The following is a 19,037-nucleotide window of genomic DNA, read 5'->3' as shown; positions in this document are numbered from 1 at the left end:
TTTGCTATTTTGAATTACTTAGGAATGTTTCATTTCGTCAAGGAAAACGTTTCCAATATTATGGTAATAGGGCAATGAAAGTAATAAACACATGTGAGATGTTACTACATGTAAATTGATTCAATTGAAAAATATCTACTTCAACTTATAATTCTCCCCTCAATTTATTCTTGTTTGAATAGATGTGACAATTATCCAAAAATGGATAACTTCAATTCATTCAACACGTAAATTAATACAAAATTAATTTCAAATGCTTGTACTGAGCTCTCTAGGAGCGACTGATCCGCTTATTCTAATAAAACCGACAGTTATCTACTCAAACAGATTCAAGGAACGTCTGGAGAAGGCTTCAGTGTGTAATGACAAGGGTTGACAATCCAAAACGAAAGAACCATAATCCCGTTAAGCTCAAATAAAAGTTCCAAGTGCATGACTTCCGGAGGTGAGGGCGTGAGGGCTATTAGGAAACCTCACAACACGTCTCCTATTTCCTCTGTGACAATACACAATGCACGACGTCTCCCTTCCGCACTTACAAGCATCAAGCCACCCCACACACACACACACTCGATCCACAATAATACTCAATTATTAATTCATATTTTCCTATTAAAAATACATCTGAGGGGTGTGAACTTAATACAATGGCAGGAAAACGATAAAACGGTAGGGCTGGTCCATGCAAACTTATTTATTATCAAATAGTTCTGATATAAATGTTTTTGAATAATTCAGTAATTGAAGCGGTATACGGTAAAAGGGCACATAGAGCAAAATTGTGTTTTGAGAAAATCGCATTTAAGTTGGATAGATGTATTTTATAATTGAATTAAACATTCTGTTAGTACCAAATCGAAATTCAATATATTGATCTCATGTTGATTAAGAATGATACATGATTATATTTCTAATTTTTTCCAATAAATATGTTTGAAAAATTGGTTATTTGGTTAAAATTCTGTACAAATTTGGGTTTGATAAACTAGAAAACACATGTTATTCAATGCTAAATGCTATATTTCTCTTAAATTGGAAAATTATATACATATAAAAAAGTTTTCGATCATTTTATTAAAATTGGGGTAGGGCATCACTTGTGGTTGAATGTCAGGAACAGGACCATTCAAGAATTTGAATGGTTTGAAATAATCGATAAGCTCTATCAACTGCCACAAGTCTCATGTCTGTAAAAATTTCAGGAGCTCCGCCCCATCTATGCAAAATTTGATTTTAGATTCTCAATTATCAGGCTTCAGATAACATTTAAACAAGAAATTTTGAGTGGAACAGATTAAGCATGAAAATCTCTACAATTAATGTTCAGTTACATTTTCACCTAAAATTTAAAATAAGCTGAAAATTGAAGAAAATGTGATCATTCATTTGCAAACTGTTGATTCTATTAAATCATTCACTATGAAGAGATAGCAGACCTCGTGTGTCTCCAGCGTTATTGTACTGTGTCACCAGCTGGCCCAGATCTTTGAATAGTAGACTTGAGATGCGCGTGAACACTATAGCGTCAGGTGATCAATTTTCATAACGGCAAGGAAAGTTGTGTGAGTGCACCACACCAGATTTTAAATAAAAAAATGTTCACACGCATCTCAAGTCTACTACTATTCAAAGATCTGGGCCAGCTGGTGACAGGACATAACGCTGGAAACACACGAGGTCTGCTATCTCTTCATAGTGAATGATTTAATAGAATCAACAGTTGCCAAGAGTATGGTATTTTCGAAATCCCCGTCCTAACATTATTCAGTTCAGTTTCATGATTATGAATATTTCCTTCAGTGATTGGCAGACAATTGAACTTTCCTATTAGATTATCCGAATCGTTGCCTGTAATTACACATTACTTATAGCTATTTGATAAGTCAGTAACAAAGTCATAATCATTCTTCCAAATTCGGTAACATGAAAGCCAAAAGGTTAGCGGAACTGAGGTTCAACTGATTACGGAAAGGAATTTTTTTTAATGAAATCTCATTATCAAATCAACTTCGGCAGTGTTACAAATGAATGAAATCGTAGATCTGCTGGTTATTTTTGGAAAATGAGCGGAAATTCCGTAAGTATTTATAAAATTTTGATAACAAAAAACCAGTGTAAATGCTGTGATAGAAAAGTGTTGGAATAGGAACAATATAGTCTACCATGGATAGAATATATTTATGCTGAAAGATATTTATACTATACAATTCACGATACAAATGGCAATTATAATATTATACATATATTTCTATGCTGAATGTAACAGAACATCAAACTAATCTCCCTTCTAGGACATAAGAGTAAAATATTTCAAAATTAACCAGAGATTTTTGAATAATTAGTAAATATCGTGGACCGAGCTTTTCTCTACAGAACAAAAGCATAAAAAATGTATTACGAAAGAATAAATTATAATAACATCCAAACAGAAATGTTCTATCTAAGCACGAGTAAATTGAAATTAATTCCAAGAGGAATGCAAAAATTTCCCTCACAAAGGCCCAGTTGCACGAAAGCCGGTTAAATTCTAATCCTGATTAATTTCACGTGAACCAAATCAGAGATTCTTGAATAATTGGTAAATATCGAGGACCGAGCTTCGCTCTGGAGTACAAAAGCATAAAAAATGTATTACGAAAGAAGAAATTATAATAAGATTCATACAGAAATGTTCTATCTAATCACAAGTAAATTGAGATTAATTCCCAGAGGAATGCAAAAGTTCCCTCACAAAGGGCCAGTTGCACAAAAGCCGGTTAAATTTTAATCCTGATTAATTTCACGTGAACCAAATCAGAGAAGACGATTTCAAAAAGATGGATCTACTGGAATTTGAAAATAACCCGGCTTTTTTTGCAACCGGCATTAACCTACCTGATTGAATGATTACAAAAGTTCAACAGCTGAGTCATAATTTTGACACAGTCCCACACACATGAACTCGCTCACTCACTAACATCACCAAGAGACGACGAAATAATTATTATCAGCTGTTTTTCCAAGGATGAATAATAATTATGTCCTTCAGCGAGTTTTCCCAGGGATGATACCTAGTGCAATCGAATCTTTATATTATAAACCTACTATATTCTGAATTTCTTGAGAATCGTTAGAGTCGTTTTCGAAATCCGGTGAAATATAAACATATAAACATCTAAACATTCAAACATCTAAACAGAAGTTGCTCGTTTAATAGTATAGGATACTTTCGACAAAAGTAAATTTTAACCCAGATGACTATTAAAAGACACTTTTTAAAGTGATCAGCCAATATTAAAGGTGCATAGTTTTGAAAAATAATCAAGTAGGTATTGCACTGTACATCATTCATTCGAATTAAAAAAGATAAATATAAAAAATATCCTAAGGAAAGGTCACCTAATGGTAGGTACTATGGTAATGGAGATAGTAGTAGCGAATAGTACCTTAATTAGTATTTAGTTACTATACAGTAATTAAATAGTTATTAATATATTTTGCATAATTACAATAATAATATTCGTAAGGCTTTTACTGGTGGGGAGTCCCTGATGAAAGTTCCACCTCGCCTTAATATATAATTTAAGCCTTAATTGGGACTTACGACTGTCATTCTTTAGCTGGGACCGACAATTTAACGTGCCCATTTGATATCGCGGTAGTGACCAAGTCTGAAACTTTTGAACTGGGTATCTCTAGGCTGCTACGCAAGCATTCTATCCACTAGACCACCGATCACTCCTTATAAATAAATATTTTGTTAACGATAAAAGAAATCAAATAAGTTGAAGAGTTTCAAGAATAAAGTAATATTTTTAAGGATCAATGGTAGACTCTTCTTGAACAGTGAAAACCTATTCAGCTGGGACTGTACCAGCATAGACAGTTGAAGAAATTTTTGTTTGAGATGCATAGAGCCACAGACTTCCATGTTAATAAAACAAGAAACAAAAACCGTGATCGATGATAGATCTGAACAATCTCGAAGTGCACTAGCTTCAACTGCATCAGTAACTAGATTCAAATCAACGGGATACGCTATGCATTATTCTGGCCTGCATCTCGAGAACAATAGGTGCATAACAATGGGAACATAAAATGTAGGTTGATAAATTATGTTTACAAGAGAGATAGTCGAAAGAATATAAAATTGATAACGAATTACAGATAGAGTGGGGATACTCTTGATATACTAGTAGTTATGTGAAGAGTAGACCTCGCGCTCAGTAAGTTACATTGATCTGTTGTTACGTTTTCTCAAAAAATTAATAATTTATCAATTTAAATTGTCTAAAAAAATCCTAAATAAACATAGAGCTTTCTGTCCTATCGTACCGTGACGTGTCGTCCCGGAGTGTGAGTGTGAGCGCTGTTATCAGGTCTGGCTGCAACGTTGATGGAAAGATACATTTTCAAGATGTTCGATGTTTTTGAACGGGTAGTATTATAGTCAACTGTCTACTAACGTTGATGGAAAGATACATTCAGGACCTCCTAAATATTTAGGAGGTCCTGATACATTTTCAAGATGTTCGATGTTTTTGAACGGGTAGCATTATAGTCCACTAGACAGATAATATGTATGATGAATAATTATATAGTCAGATTTTTACTCTAATGGCGTATGAAGGAGGCTCCCTTTTCCTTTTATATTATCCTTGGAATGCTAAATTTCCAAAAACCTTGTATATACGTCGACGCGCAATTTAAAAAGGAACATACCTGTCAAATTTCATGAAAATCTATTACCGCGTTTCACCGTAAATGCGCAACATATAAACATTTAAACATTAAGAGAAATGCCAAACCGTCGACTTGAATCTTAGACCTCCCTTCGCTCGGTCAATTAGTTCAGAAGATAATAATAGACAGTTTTATTAGATAAGATATTGGTTTTTATTTTCTATTTTCTATTATGGTACACAATTTTTTCGATCGATTAAGCATATTTGATTAATAGAGTGGAAATTGATAAACCCATAGAGAAAAGATATCATAAGCTATGATGTTAATACCTAAGATACCTAAGCATATTTTATGCTATTTTTCTCTATTATAACACAAGTTACAGCAATTAAATGGTTGAATTTAGCTGGAACTAATGTGAATTTATTTCAGCTTCAGCTACAATAATATATGGGCTAGTAATTTACAATAATTGGTATAGAAGAGGTACCTACAAAAGAGGATGTAAGTTTGCTGCCTCTTAACATCAGAATAAGACTTTTTAATCTCTCAACTTATCAATAATTCATATAGTTTAAACTGGGTACAACGCTTTACAGATATTCAATGGAATGAATAATGTTGCATAAATCAGTGGAATAGCTTATAACTGATTTCTCGATCAGTATTGTAGTTTTTAGACAGTACTCAATTATCCATTCTTCTCCAACTATCCTACACTTTACTTCTTTTTAAATAGTAAATTTAAAAGCCTTTTACTAGGTAAATAAGCACTGTCTACTTTGAAATGATAACTGCTAATAAATGTCTACCTTCTATCAGCTTGAAATTCAGATCATGGAATTGAACATGAAACCACTTGGATAACTTTAGCAATAAATTGTTTAGACATAAAAAGTGACATTATTACAACATGATCTACCGTACATTGAATTTATTGCCGCAATTCATGATTTTTATGAAGATGACAATGTCAGTTATAATCAAATAAAGATTTTCTCCACAGAAAACAATTTATGTGTAAACCATTTTCATAAACGGATTTAATGAAAACGATTAAATAAATTACAAGAATGTGATATCATGACCGCTATTCAATAACTTGATTTTTTCTCTATCTAGTTAGAATGTGAGCAATTAGAACAGTCAACAATGATTTATAGGCTATGCTTACAGCGGAATAGATGGACTACTGCCTTAATTTTATTTGAAAATAAAATACAGCAAAGTATGCTTCAAATGAAATATATTGAGCTATGAAGCTTTGATTTAATAAATTTATTAGCTACAGTGGGTGATAACATTATATTATTACAAACCAATAAGGTTTTGCTGGTAACGTCAATTAATTTTAAAACATTCAATCATTATATATTTTTTGTACTTTAAAGTGATTTTTTAAATATAATGTATTGTTTTTGTGTATTATTTTTAGACAATAGATTTAATTTGATTTATAATATACGGTAATATTAGATGCTAGCTTTATAATTTAGAGGCCCGGGTTCAAATCCCGGCTCGGGCAAGATATTTTTCTTGGGCCACTCCTGTGTTTCGGGACACGTTAAATTGTCTGTCGCGGCTGCCTAATAACGGTCTTTAGGTCATGACAGAGGCCCTGAAATTGATAAGGTGCAACCTGAAAACTCTGACACCAGACCTGAGCCAGTCAGGTCACTCGTTATTATTTTTTAGTAATTTATTTGTTGACTCATGAGAAGAGAATCTATAGTTATTACCGCGTTATTAGAGTACCGTAGCTTACTTCCAGTATCAGATTTACCGGTTATATGTAACCTAATACATATTTTCAAAAATTAACATTTTCAATCAATTTACATTTTCAAAATAGTTATAAGCCAGAGCAGAGCGTAAATTCATAAAGAAATGTTATCAGTTTCATTTATAGATCATATAATAGAAATATTTATTGAGATTGAGAATCATCACTTCTTGGAAATGATGAAACATAACCAAAGAATCTCAACGATGCCGACAAAGCATTTTATGGAATATCTTTTGATTTTGGAGACAATCAAACAATTGAGGAGTAGTTTTAGTTGTTCACAGATTTAATTCACAGATTATAGAGAATTTCAATGATAAATTTATTTGTAAAAATAAAAAACAGCAACTTCGCTAATCGATTGCTATCAGTGTTGTCTAGCGGACGACAGGCTGTGGGCGTCAAATGCAAGTGTTCACATTTTGATAAAAGATAACACAAAGGTAACACAGGATGTCTTGTATTATAAACTTACCTCTTCTTCCTTGAGTAAAACGTAGTTCAAAAGCTAAATATTAATAAAACAACCATAAAAACCAATCAAAAACCGGAACAAAGAACAGATCTCTACTAAAACACTACACTACGGGCCCCCATTGAGTCATTCACTGCCTTAAAAATTTCTTAGCAGCTGACTACTTTTTGCTTCGAATCCAGGTAGCGCTGTAATCGTGCAAGGCGGCAAATTTTGAATTGTAACCGCTTTGTCGATCAATGGGCTTGACTTCTATTTTCTAAAGGCTCTTAGAGCAATCCTAGGACTAACACAGCGAGATTCATGCAGGACACATTTCCCTAATTTGGGTATACTAACCCTTCCATCTCTCTTCATTTATTCCAATTTAATTCACGTCAAGAAAAACTCAGAAAAATTTTTCATTCATGAAGATTACCATGCATATAATACTAGGAACAGTCGGAACATTGTAGCACCACAAATAAGACTCACTAAAACTATGAGAAGCCATACTTTCCAACAGTGCATATTGTACAATAAACTGCCTCAAACAATCAGGAATCTGCCCCCAAACAAATTTAAGAAAATTGTATACAGTTATCTGAAAAATAATGCCTTTTACTCACTTGAGGAATACCTGAATACCTGAATTGAATGTATTTTATGTAATGTAGATAATTATGCTTTATCTGTTCAATTTGTATCGATTTTCTGTTCAATTGTGTGTAGACTACTTTTTAAAAGTATGTATTATGACTTGCCTAATGCTATAATTGTAGCCTGATGGTTTATAAAACGAATCTTGAATCTTGAATCAAGAAAATTTAATATTAAAAGCAATAATATACTGATACTGTACATGAATTGTGAATTTGTTAGTTCTTCTAGTTCTTGAGAGTATTCAAATAGTTTTATTCATATGATTTTTGTATTCAACATATCAGTTTCACCATTATATTGATATTCATTCAAGTAATCTAGAAAAGATATTATTTTTAATGTGAGTGTCGTAGGTAATTATTAATTGGAAGTACCCCACGCTGTATTTCCATGTTCTACCTGAATGATTTAGCAATATTCTATCCTGGGATAGTTCATGCTATGTATTAATTTTTCATCAGTTGAGTCTTGCAAACTTAAAAAACTTAATTATCCTGAATCAGGATAAAAATATCCTCACTCCAGGAAAACCTGTGGCCTTGATCACGATATTGGATATATTTGATTTTCTCATATTCAAAAAATAATTTAGTTTTCAGATAGAATATGCGGTAAGGTAAAATATTACTGAAACGATTGTCAATGTTTTCAGTGAATTATAATGACACTTTTGGAAAAAAAGTCAGACCCAAGATTGGATCCAAGAGTACCGCTTCTAACTCGTATAAAATTTCCAAGAATATGGGTCCGAATTCCTGGTTTCAGAGTGGAGGATCTTCAAGAAGACAGATTTGATGAAGCACTTGAGCATATTAAGGTGAGTTTTTGATCCTTATTGGTACAACACCATACGTTACTAATCGTTTGCACAGAATCGTAAAATTGTTGGCATCTTCCAAGGATGAACACTGTTCCTATAATAACAGCTGCCACACACTATTCTTCTAAGTTGATTGTACTAACTTGCTTCAAAGATATTGCTTTATAAGATTATTTTTATTTATTCATAGACAATAGATACAATGCAGGTAAAAACAACAGGCCTTCCCCCAAAACTGCTTTGAACCTTGATTTGGAATACACGGTCTAGAGGTTATGTAAATAATAACTCAATTCACACACTATTTTGAGTCCAAAAAATGTATGTATTACAATAATATAAATTACATTATAGTCTAAATCATTTAAAGAATCTAGTAATGCTATATGGAAGACAATTCTTGAGAAGTTTAAGCAAAATAGAATCTAAGTAGAGATATCTGTAACTTACCAAATATCTAATTGAGTTTGTAGCGTGAATATTGATGTTGTGGAACTCTTCCATAATTGGAGAGACTTGAAATGTTGTAAGCTGATGATGTGTGAGCACACACGAAACCATGCTCCCGTGAAATAATAATTTTTATTGAAATAAATTTGATTTTTTGACAACATTTCAAGTCTCTTGAATTACTAAATCTCATTGTTCTCCATAGAGAAATACCTAAGAATATTTTCCATGACAGGATGTAAATATTAAAAAAAAAATCAGTAGGCTACTTCTATACATCTTAAACAAAGAATTGAACAAAATTCCAAATAATAAATTAATTATGATGAACAGAATAAGGAAGTAACTAATTCTGTCCCTTTCTTTTCTTCTTTGTTATCCTCTTACTTAATTTCTAAGTTCTCCTCTTTTATGTCATTGTAAATACTTCTAGTCATTCACATGATCTTCTCCAATCTAAATGTGTTCAATATGATATCAAAAACTTATAAAATGATGAAACTATGATAATTGACCGAGCGAAGTGAGGTCTGAGATTCAAGTCGACGGTTTGGCATTTTTCTTAATGTTTAAATGTTTGAATGTTTAAATATTTATATGTTGCGCATTCACGGCGAAACGCGGTAATAGATTTTCATGAAATTTGACAGGTATGTTCCTTTTTAAATTGCGCGTCGACGTATATACAAGGTTTTTGGAAATTTTGCATTTCAAGGATAATATAAAAGGAAAAAGGACGAGCCCCCTTCATACGTCAATATTAGAGTGAAAATCAGTCTATAGAATTATTCATCATAAATCAGCTGTCGAGTTGACTATAAATTGCATGCCATGACGCATGCAATTCAATATCTCAATGTAACTTGGTAAAAAATTAGCAGCTGTGTAGACTATAAATTGCATGCCTCATTGAATGCAATTTTTATGCACTATTAAATAGGATGTTATAATATAACAGCTCGTCTGGGCGCCTAGATGTCTTCTGGTTTTCTCGCGCTAAATTCCGCAAAGCGTTATATGATAATTAAATCTTGTGTAAGCATGATCTGATCAAATAAATAGTTAGTGTATCAGTGTGGATGTGCTTTAGGTTTGGGACGTCGTTATAACTGCGCGAGGTCTACTGTTCACAGAAATACTAGTTAAAAATTGATAACATTTGTGTTGTTGATGAATTTATTATGTGATTAACTGTATATGTTCATTGTCTCAATAACACAAGTGATATTATCAATATTATGGTAAGAAATTTTGTACAAATGAATGGATGAATAGCAAAATCATCATGATCGAATTGATCTTTGAAAATTTGTAATCTTGATTTTCCAAGGATTTATTGGATTTCTGTATTGGAGTTATCATATTTGATATAATAATAAGACTTTGATATAAGATGGATTATGACCGATATTTGTTATATAAATACTGATACTATATGATGAAAACAGTCGGTTACAGTGTTCTATAGTGAGGTCCACGTTACAATGGCAGTGGATAAAGATAGAAGAATAGCGATACCGATTCTCTGCATTAATTAATTATATTTCTACACTGTCAAAAACATAATTGGCATCGTTGTGGACCTACAAAAGGATAGTACCACCTGCTTTGTCGATTGATAAACTAGGATAGCAAAACCAAAGTTGATCAAATACTGTCATTAAAACGTGGACCGAACTATAGAAACAAAACAACCGATCTGACAATTGGAAATTGAAGAGAAATTGCATTATTTATACAAATGGTAATCGATTATTATTAAACTATTATGTTATTAAAATTATCAATTACTTTCAACTTTGAATTTTTGTCTAATAATAATTATTATTGATCTGACAATTACCTTGATTATTGAACATGAAACTTTGTAATGAATTGAAGCCTGTACTTCTCATAGTTGATTCAAAATTATGTTGGCAGAACTGTTACTTGATGGACGACCCCCTGTGCAGGACTACCAACATTCTGAAAGATGAAGAGTCGATTGACAACTATTTGAAGTTGATACGTTGGTGGATGCAGGACACTCAATCTCTAATCGCCATCAATGAGGAAACTGGAGAGATTGTCGGAACACTGGTTGAAAGAGTACTCGATCTCTATCTGATGAAAACATTTAGCAACGTTATGGTAGAATTTTTTTCTATTCACATGATATTTGGTATTGCTTTATTTATTTAGTTGAGGTACCTATGTATTTATAGGATTCTATAATTTGATTTTATGGTGAGAGATGTAGCTTTTTTGATTGAAATGTTTTAATGGCAGCAGGACAAAAAAGTACAACATCTTAGAAATACATAATAAAAGCTTTGTGTAGTTCAGACACTGTGTCAATAATAAAAGCAATACAAATTTGACAACATGGGAAAATACTATAACAGAATAAAATGAAATGCCAATTGAGTATTTGCATCTCGAGGTACGGTACTAGACCTTTTTGAGATGGTGATATAAAAATTGATTACAAAACTAGCGCTAAAAAGTTGTTAATACCACAACATTAACGTCTTATTCTTTTACTTTTTCAGAATTTAATAAAAAATCTGTTGTGGCGCACTCACACAACTTTCCTTGCCGTTATGAAAATTTATCACTGACGCTAGTGTTCCCGCGCAACTCAAGTCTACTATTTAAAGATCGAAGTCAGCTGGTGACAGGACAATAACGCTGCAGACACACGAAGTCTGCTATCTCTTCATAGTGAATCATTTAATAGAATCAACAGTTGCCAACAGTTTGCTTTATTGAATAAACACATTTTCTCGAACAACAAGCTTATTTTCAATTTTAGGTGAAAATGTTACTGAACATTAATTTTCATGCTCAATATTCTTCACTTGAAATTTTTTGTTTAAACTGTATCTGAAGCCTGATAATTGGGAATCAAACTTTGCATAGATGGGGCGCAGCTTCTGAAATTTTTACAGATATGGGACTTGGGGCAGTTGATAGAGCTTATCAATGACTATTTTGGGTATGTATTTGATCAAAATCGTTGGAGCCGTTTTCGAGAAAATCGCGAAAAACCCTGTTTTTGACAACATTTTCGCCATTTTAGCCGCCATATTGAATTGCATTTGTTCGAAATTGTTCGTGTCGGATCCTTATATTGTAAGGACCTTAAGTTCTGAATTTCAAGTTATTCCGTTAATTGGGAGATGAAATATCGTGTACACAGACGCACATACACTCATACACACACACACACACACACCACACACACACACACACACACACACACACACACACACACACACACACACACACCACACACACACCACACACACACACACAACACACACACACACACACCACACACACACACACACACCACACACACACACACACCACACACACACACACAACACACACACACACACACACACCACACACACACACACACACACACACCACCACACACACACACACACACCACACACACACACACACACACACACACACACACACCACACACACACACACACACACACACACACACCACACACACACACACACACACACACACCACACACACACACACACACACACCACACACACACACAACACACACACACACCACACACACACACACACACACACACACACACACACATACAGACCAATACCCAAAAACTACTTTTTTGGACTCAGGGGACCTTGAAACGTATATAAATTTAAAAAATGGGGTACCTTAATTTTTTTCGGAAAGCAATACTTTCCTTACCTATGGTAATAGGGCAAGGAAAGTAAAATGAGAATATGCATGAGAGATTGAATGCTCAAAAATGAAAACAAGAGAGAGATAAATAAACTAGAGATCATGTAAGAGTGTGTCCATAGAAGTGGAATTTGTAATTATAATTGGAATCTATCATGCTAATGAATATTATTTTAAAGGAAGACTACCTATAGTCCTACTGATAATGGCAGTGTGTGATTTGCAATGGTGTTGCTATCCTTGTCTATCATTCAACAAAGCAGATGGCGCTATCTCTTTCACGCTTTGCGATGTTGCCACATCGTTTATCAACAATTGAAAATTTCAACTAATTGACAAAATATCTTATCTCAATCATGAAAATTTATTATTATATCTTCAAAAAATATATTTTCTTGACAAATAGAATTTGATTAACCATTTTCAACAATAATGAACAGTTAAAATTGATCAGATATACCAGTATCAGCTGTTTGGGTGGCAAGGCTGAGATCTGGCAACCCTTTTCTCCTATCTTCCTACACTGCCATTATAACTTGGACCTCACTATACGATACTCCACAAGGATGTTAACAACAGAAGCATTCAAATATTGAAATGTATGATGTCATAAAGGATGTTTCTGAACCTTTCAAGCTATCATTACATCATAGGCCTACGATAAATAGTTTTATGCCGTCAATGATATGTTATCATTTCACAGTGATAATGCATGGTACGAATGCTTATATTTATTCTGTTCAAATATGGAGAGTAATTAATGAACTAATATTAACGTCAGTTGGTGTAAATATCTATTTTATTTGCCATTACTACTGGATATCAGATTTAACATTCAAGTTCTCAAATATCAAACAAATGATGATTCATTCATGAAATGGATAATGGATAATAAAAATTATTGAGATCTCTCTTTATAATTATAGATATAACGCATATCGTTATGATAGCTCGAGCTTACGCACAGGCCTTTGTTGCCTATGTAAGCTCTTTCCTATCTGATACAAGAATTTTATATACGAATAAAATTGTGATAGCTCAAGAGTTTTATTGTTTAGTATAGTTCTATATTCTGTTGTTTGATTTTAGTAAGTATATTAAATCGTTTCTTGAATTGTATAAACTTTATTGCTTAAGATTCTATGTAACTGCTTTGAATTGTATTCAGAAGGAAAAAAATTGAATTGAATTGATTCATCAATACTGAATCAATTAGGTGATGATTTTAAACATTGAAAACCTCCAATGTAATTTTTAAACCAAACCCCTATTTAAAATTTCACATCTATTTTTGCTTAAAAATCCCATGAATCATTACAGTTAATAGTTAATCATTACAGTCTCACTCTGGGTTAGACTGAATAAAATTAATAAATTATATTCTGATCTACGTTTGATATCAGAATATCGCAAGGAATTATTGAAACGTATATATTGTGATAATTTTACCATTTGAAAACGAGTCAGTCACTAGTATAATCTTACCATATATATGTTTTCCTATACCACTCACCCACTCTCACTCTCTCAATAAAATATAAAAATAACATAATTTACAATAAAAATAAAATCGTATCTTATTTCACCATAATTACAATACCAAGAATATAGTGAAATGAATGCCCATGTGCAATATATCAATAAAAAATCATAAATATCATAAAAATGTCACTAATATTGCATATTTTTCACAGAACTATCGAGGCGAGAGTCTATGCAAAATACAAAAGTTCAGGATTCACATGAATAAATCAGTGGATCTGAATAAAATTTTCAGAGTGAATAATTATACTCAGATTTATGTTTGGTCAGTGAATTCAAAATACCGCAACCTTGGTGAGTATAAAAATATTCTATTCTATTAAGGACTTGTAGGGGATGACTTTACGTTACAGAAAACATCAAAATAGAAGAGAAGATGAAAAATTAAAAAAATTCTATCTGGCTTCAATTATTGAATAATTTTCAAGAAAGATTTTTTGATGCTCAATTTCATACATGGGATTTGCTATAGATTAAACAATAAAAATATGTTTGCTACAGCAATATCAATGTGGAAAGATCAATAATTTTATTATAGAAAGAATGAAATATGTTTCATAAAATTGTGTAATCTTGACTATAAAGCCTGATTACTCAATATCTATAATATTCAATTCTGATATGATTATATTAAAATAGCTCGGTTATCTTCAAGCTCCTAATTACTATAAAGGCGAGAAAATTGCAACACTTGGGGCATATTATGAGAAACCCTCACCGTTATGATCTCCTACAGTGCATATTGCAATGGGAAGGGGAGGGGTCGGCAGAAGAATTTCATAGCTGAAAAATTTGAGGAATTGGTTCTCCATGAAAACCGTGAAATTGTTTGGTGCAGTTGTGGATAGGGTGAAACTAGCCAACGTCTGGAAGCGGACAGGCACATGAAGAAGAAGATCTTCAAGCATTTCAAAAGTTTCTAATCATTTTGAGAATGAACTGACATCTTGTTACAAAAGGACATTTTAATCAGGCATGTAATAAAATGATGATTGATGATATGATTCCCAAGTTTTAGTGTATCATGTATGAACTGTGATTCCAATGTAGGGGAAAAAATAAAAATGTGGTGTGGTGCACTCACACAACCTTCCTTGCCGTTATGAAAATTGATCACCTGACGCTAGTGTTCACGCGCATCTCAAGTCTACTACTGAAAGATCTGAGCCAGCTGGTGACAGCACAATAATGCTGGAGACTCACGAGGTCTGCTATCTCTTCATAGTGAATGATTAACTAGAATCAACAGTTGCCAACAGTTTGCAATTCAATAATCACATTTTCTCGAATTTAAAGCTTATTTTCAATTTTAGGTGAAAATATTACTGAACATCAATTGTAGAGTTCTTCATGTTCAATCTTTTCCACTCAAACTTCTTTGTTTAGATTGTATCTAAATCCTGATAATTGGGAATCTAAAATTAAACTTTGCATAGATGGGGCGGAGCTCCTAAAATTTTTACAGATATGGGACTTGTGGCAGTCGATAGAGCTTATCAATGACTTTTCTAGGTATGAATTTGATCGAAATCGTTGGAGCCGTTTTCGAGAAAATCGCGAAAACCCCTGTTTTTGACAACATTTTCGCCATTTTAGCCGCCATCTTGAATCGCATTTGATCGAAATTGTTCGTGTCGGATCCTTATATTGTAAGGACCTTACGTTTCAAATTTCAAGTCATTCCGTTAATTGGGAGATGAGATATCGTGTAAACAGACGCACATACACTCATACACACACACACACACACACACAACAGACCAATACCCAAAAACCAATTTTTTGGACTCAGGGGACCTTGAAACGTATAGAAATTTACAAATTGGGGTACCTTCATTTTTTTCGGAAAGCAATACTTTCCTTACCTTTGGTACGAGGGCAAGGAAAGTAAAATTATTCATAGAATTTATTTATTGATTTGAATAATAAATTCATTAAAAAAGTATTGTGAGATCCCTAGAAAATACCGTACATCAAACACGGTTAATTAATTTGGAAATTGGGGTACCTTTAATTTTTTTTGGAAAGCAATACTTTCCTTACCTATGATAATAGGGCAAGGAAAGTAAAAAGTTTTTTAGAGCTTCCAATTTCTGATTCCCCAAACACTTATTTCTACCAATGCATCTCGAAATTGAAAGTTTTCTGTTGCCAGGAGTTCCTGAAGCCCTCCTCCAAGCAAGCATCCTACAAACCAAATCGTTCAAGCTGAGAATCGTCTCGATTGTGGTCACAGACTATTCGGACCAGGCGATAGCTCTGGACGAAGGATTCCAGTGCATGTTCGAGTTCCCTTACAACAAATGGGAGAGAGACACTAAACTGAAATTCGACAACGCGGAGAGTGAATGCAAGTCAGCCATGTTGATGGTCATGAACATTAGCACAAATCCCAAATACAGGAATAAGCATCTGCAAGAAGTTAAAGAGAGACTTCGAGAGGCCGTTTTCAAAAAGACCAAACTGGCCAAATTGAGATAGAACATCTGAAATGTAAGAGGTAATAAAAAACTGATATGTTTCAAAAGTGGCAAAATTAGGATAAAAGATAGAACATTTAAAAAGAAGAGACAATAAAAAACTGACATGTTTTAAAATGGCAAAATTAATATAAAAGAAAGAACATTTAAAAAGAAGAGACAATAAAAAACTGACATGTTTTAAAATGGCAAAATTAAGATAAAAGTTAGAACATTTGAAAAGAAGAGACACTAAGTGTCGGTTACACAAAATCCGGTTGAATTTTAATCGTGATTAATTTCACGATTAAAATTCAACAAGCTTTTGTGCAATTAACCGGACCTAAAAATTGGACTTATTATATCTGCAGTGACAAGTTTCAAAACGTTGTCACAATTTGTGGGTCAATGGGATGGGTTAGATTGTCAATTATTTGAATCTCCAATTTCATGTTTTCTCTATTTTACTTACCTCTAAGGCTCAACTCAAACTTACGCAACTCAGGTCGAAAAGAGACTCGACCCTAGTCGAGAGCAAGTTTTTCCAAATGGTGACACTCAGACCAGTCGATTCTAGTCTCCGTGACTGTCACCATTCGAAAACACATGCTCTCGACTAGAGTCGAGTCTCTTCTTGACTTGAGTCGCGCAAGTGTGAGTTGAGCCTTACCCTCTCTATTGATTAATACTCAACATCTACTCTACTGAAACTTTACAATGTAACTTAATTATTAAGAATTATGATACAGGGAATCACTATTACAATCAGGAACTATATCACATTATCCTAATGAAACTGTACAATAGAAATAGGACACAGGAAATCATGACTCTAAAATATTTTTGAATGTCTTTAAAGTTTGTTATATCAAAAGATTTCAGCTTGGGATCTACATTGATTTATACTCTACTGTACTGAGACTATATCTACTATACTGAGGTTATATCTATTCTACTAAAACTACACGATAAAATTATAAGGAATAAGGATACAGAGAATAATTTATTATGATCAGGAACCATATCACATTATTCTACTGGAACTGTACAATAGAAATAAGTCACAGGAAATCATGACTCTAAAATCCTGAAGCTTGGGATCTACATTGATTTATACTCTACTATACTACGTGACTATATCTACTATACTGAGGTTATATCAATTCTACTAAAACTACACGATAGAATTCTAGGAATAAGGATATAGAGAATCATTTATTATGATCAGGAACATATCACATTATTCTACTGAAACTGTACAATAGAAATAGGACACAGGAAATCATGACTTTAAAATCCTGTAGCTTGGGATCTACATTGATTTATACTCTACTATACTGAGGTTATATCTATTCTACTGAAACTGTACAATAGAAATAGGACACAGGAAATCATGACTCTAAAATCCTGTTGAATGTTTTGAAAGTTTGTTATATCATAAGATCTTAGCTTGATTTATACTCTAGCATTAGAGATCTAGATATAAGATCTAGCATTGATTTACACTCTTAATCTACTATACTGAGACTATTCAATGGAATTAGGATACGGTACAGGAAATCACTATTACAATAAGGGAATAAGAAACTATTACACCTTGATAATCATATTGAATGAAAAAGACTAAGAAATTATTGTCAAAAAACCACTGATTTATTGATAATTAGAAAGACTGGTTTCGGTTATTACACCATTGTCAATCTCTGACAAAAAAAAGAAAAACTTGATAATCATGTTGAATGTCTCTAATATGAATGAATCCCATATACGCTCTTGACTCATGCGCGGGTGATGGAAGAGATGATGGTGAGAGATGAGTGAGTTTTAGGTGTGTATTATGAAGTGAAAAAAGTTATTTTCAAGGTCATAATTGTGTCTTATCAGAGCTGCCCTGAAGCAGACATCGTTTCGACAACCGAACCGATATAGCACATGGTTTTAATACTCTTTGTGTGATTGAAATGAAATAAGAATCATCCTGTATGATTCATTCACATCATTGATTGATTCTTTCAGATGCATTTAAAATGCATCAATTATGAAGTGAGAAAGTTATTCTCAAGGTCATAATTGTATCTTATCAGAGCTGCCCTGAAGCAGACATCCCTTTCAACAACTGAACCGATAGCACGGTGATTATACTCTCTGTGTAATTGAAATAAAATAAGAATCATCCTGTATGATTCATTCAAATCATTGATTGATTCTTCCAGATGCATTTAAAATGCATCGATTATGAAGTGAAAAAGTTATTCTCAAGGTCATAATTGTATCTTATCAGAGCTGCCCTGAAGCAGACATCCTTTGGACAAACGAACCGATAGCACGGTGATTATATATACTCTCTGTGTCATTGAAATAAAATAAAAATCATCCAGTATGATTCATTCACATCATTGATTGATTCTTTCAGATGCATTTAAAATGCATAAATTATGAAGTGGTAAAAGTTATTTTCAAGGTCATAATTGTATCTT

General features: G+C 33.0%; 1 protein-coding gene across 1 annotated transcript in view; it reads left to right on the top strand.

Annotated features, from left to right (window-relative positions):
* LOC111056614 overlaps positions 1–17,628 on the top strand; it is a 93,295-nt gene extending 75,667 nt beyond the window's left edge. The window contains exons 2-5 of the mRNA XM_039425314.1: positions 8,221–8,385; positions 10,759–10,968; positions 14,254–14,395; positions 16,257–17,628. Of these exons, the coding sequence (XP_039281248.1) occupies positions 8,230–8,385; positions 10,759–10,968; positions 14,254–14,395; positions 16,257–16,582 (834 nt within the window). The 5' untranslated portion in view covers positions 8,221–8,229 and the 3' untranslated portion in view covers positions 16,583–17,628. The remainder of the gene's footprint in view (positions 1–8,220; positions 8,386–10,758; positions 10,969–14,253; positions 14,396–16,256) is intronic.
* The last annotated feature ends 1,409 nt before the right edge of the window (positions 17,629–19,037 follow it).

Source organism: Nilaparvata lugens, chromosome 3 (assembly GCF_014356525.2).
Source record: "Nilaparvata lugens isolate BPH chromosome 3, ASM1435652v1, whole genome shotgun sequence".
In the NCBI taxonomy this organism is placed as follows: domain Eukaryota; kingdom Metazoa; phylum Arthropoda; class Insecta; order Hemiptera; family Delphacidae; genus Nilaparvata; species Nilaparvata lugens.
This window is presented reverse-complemented; position numbering and strand designations above follow the sequence as displayed.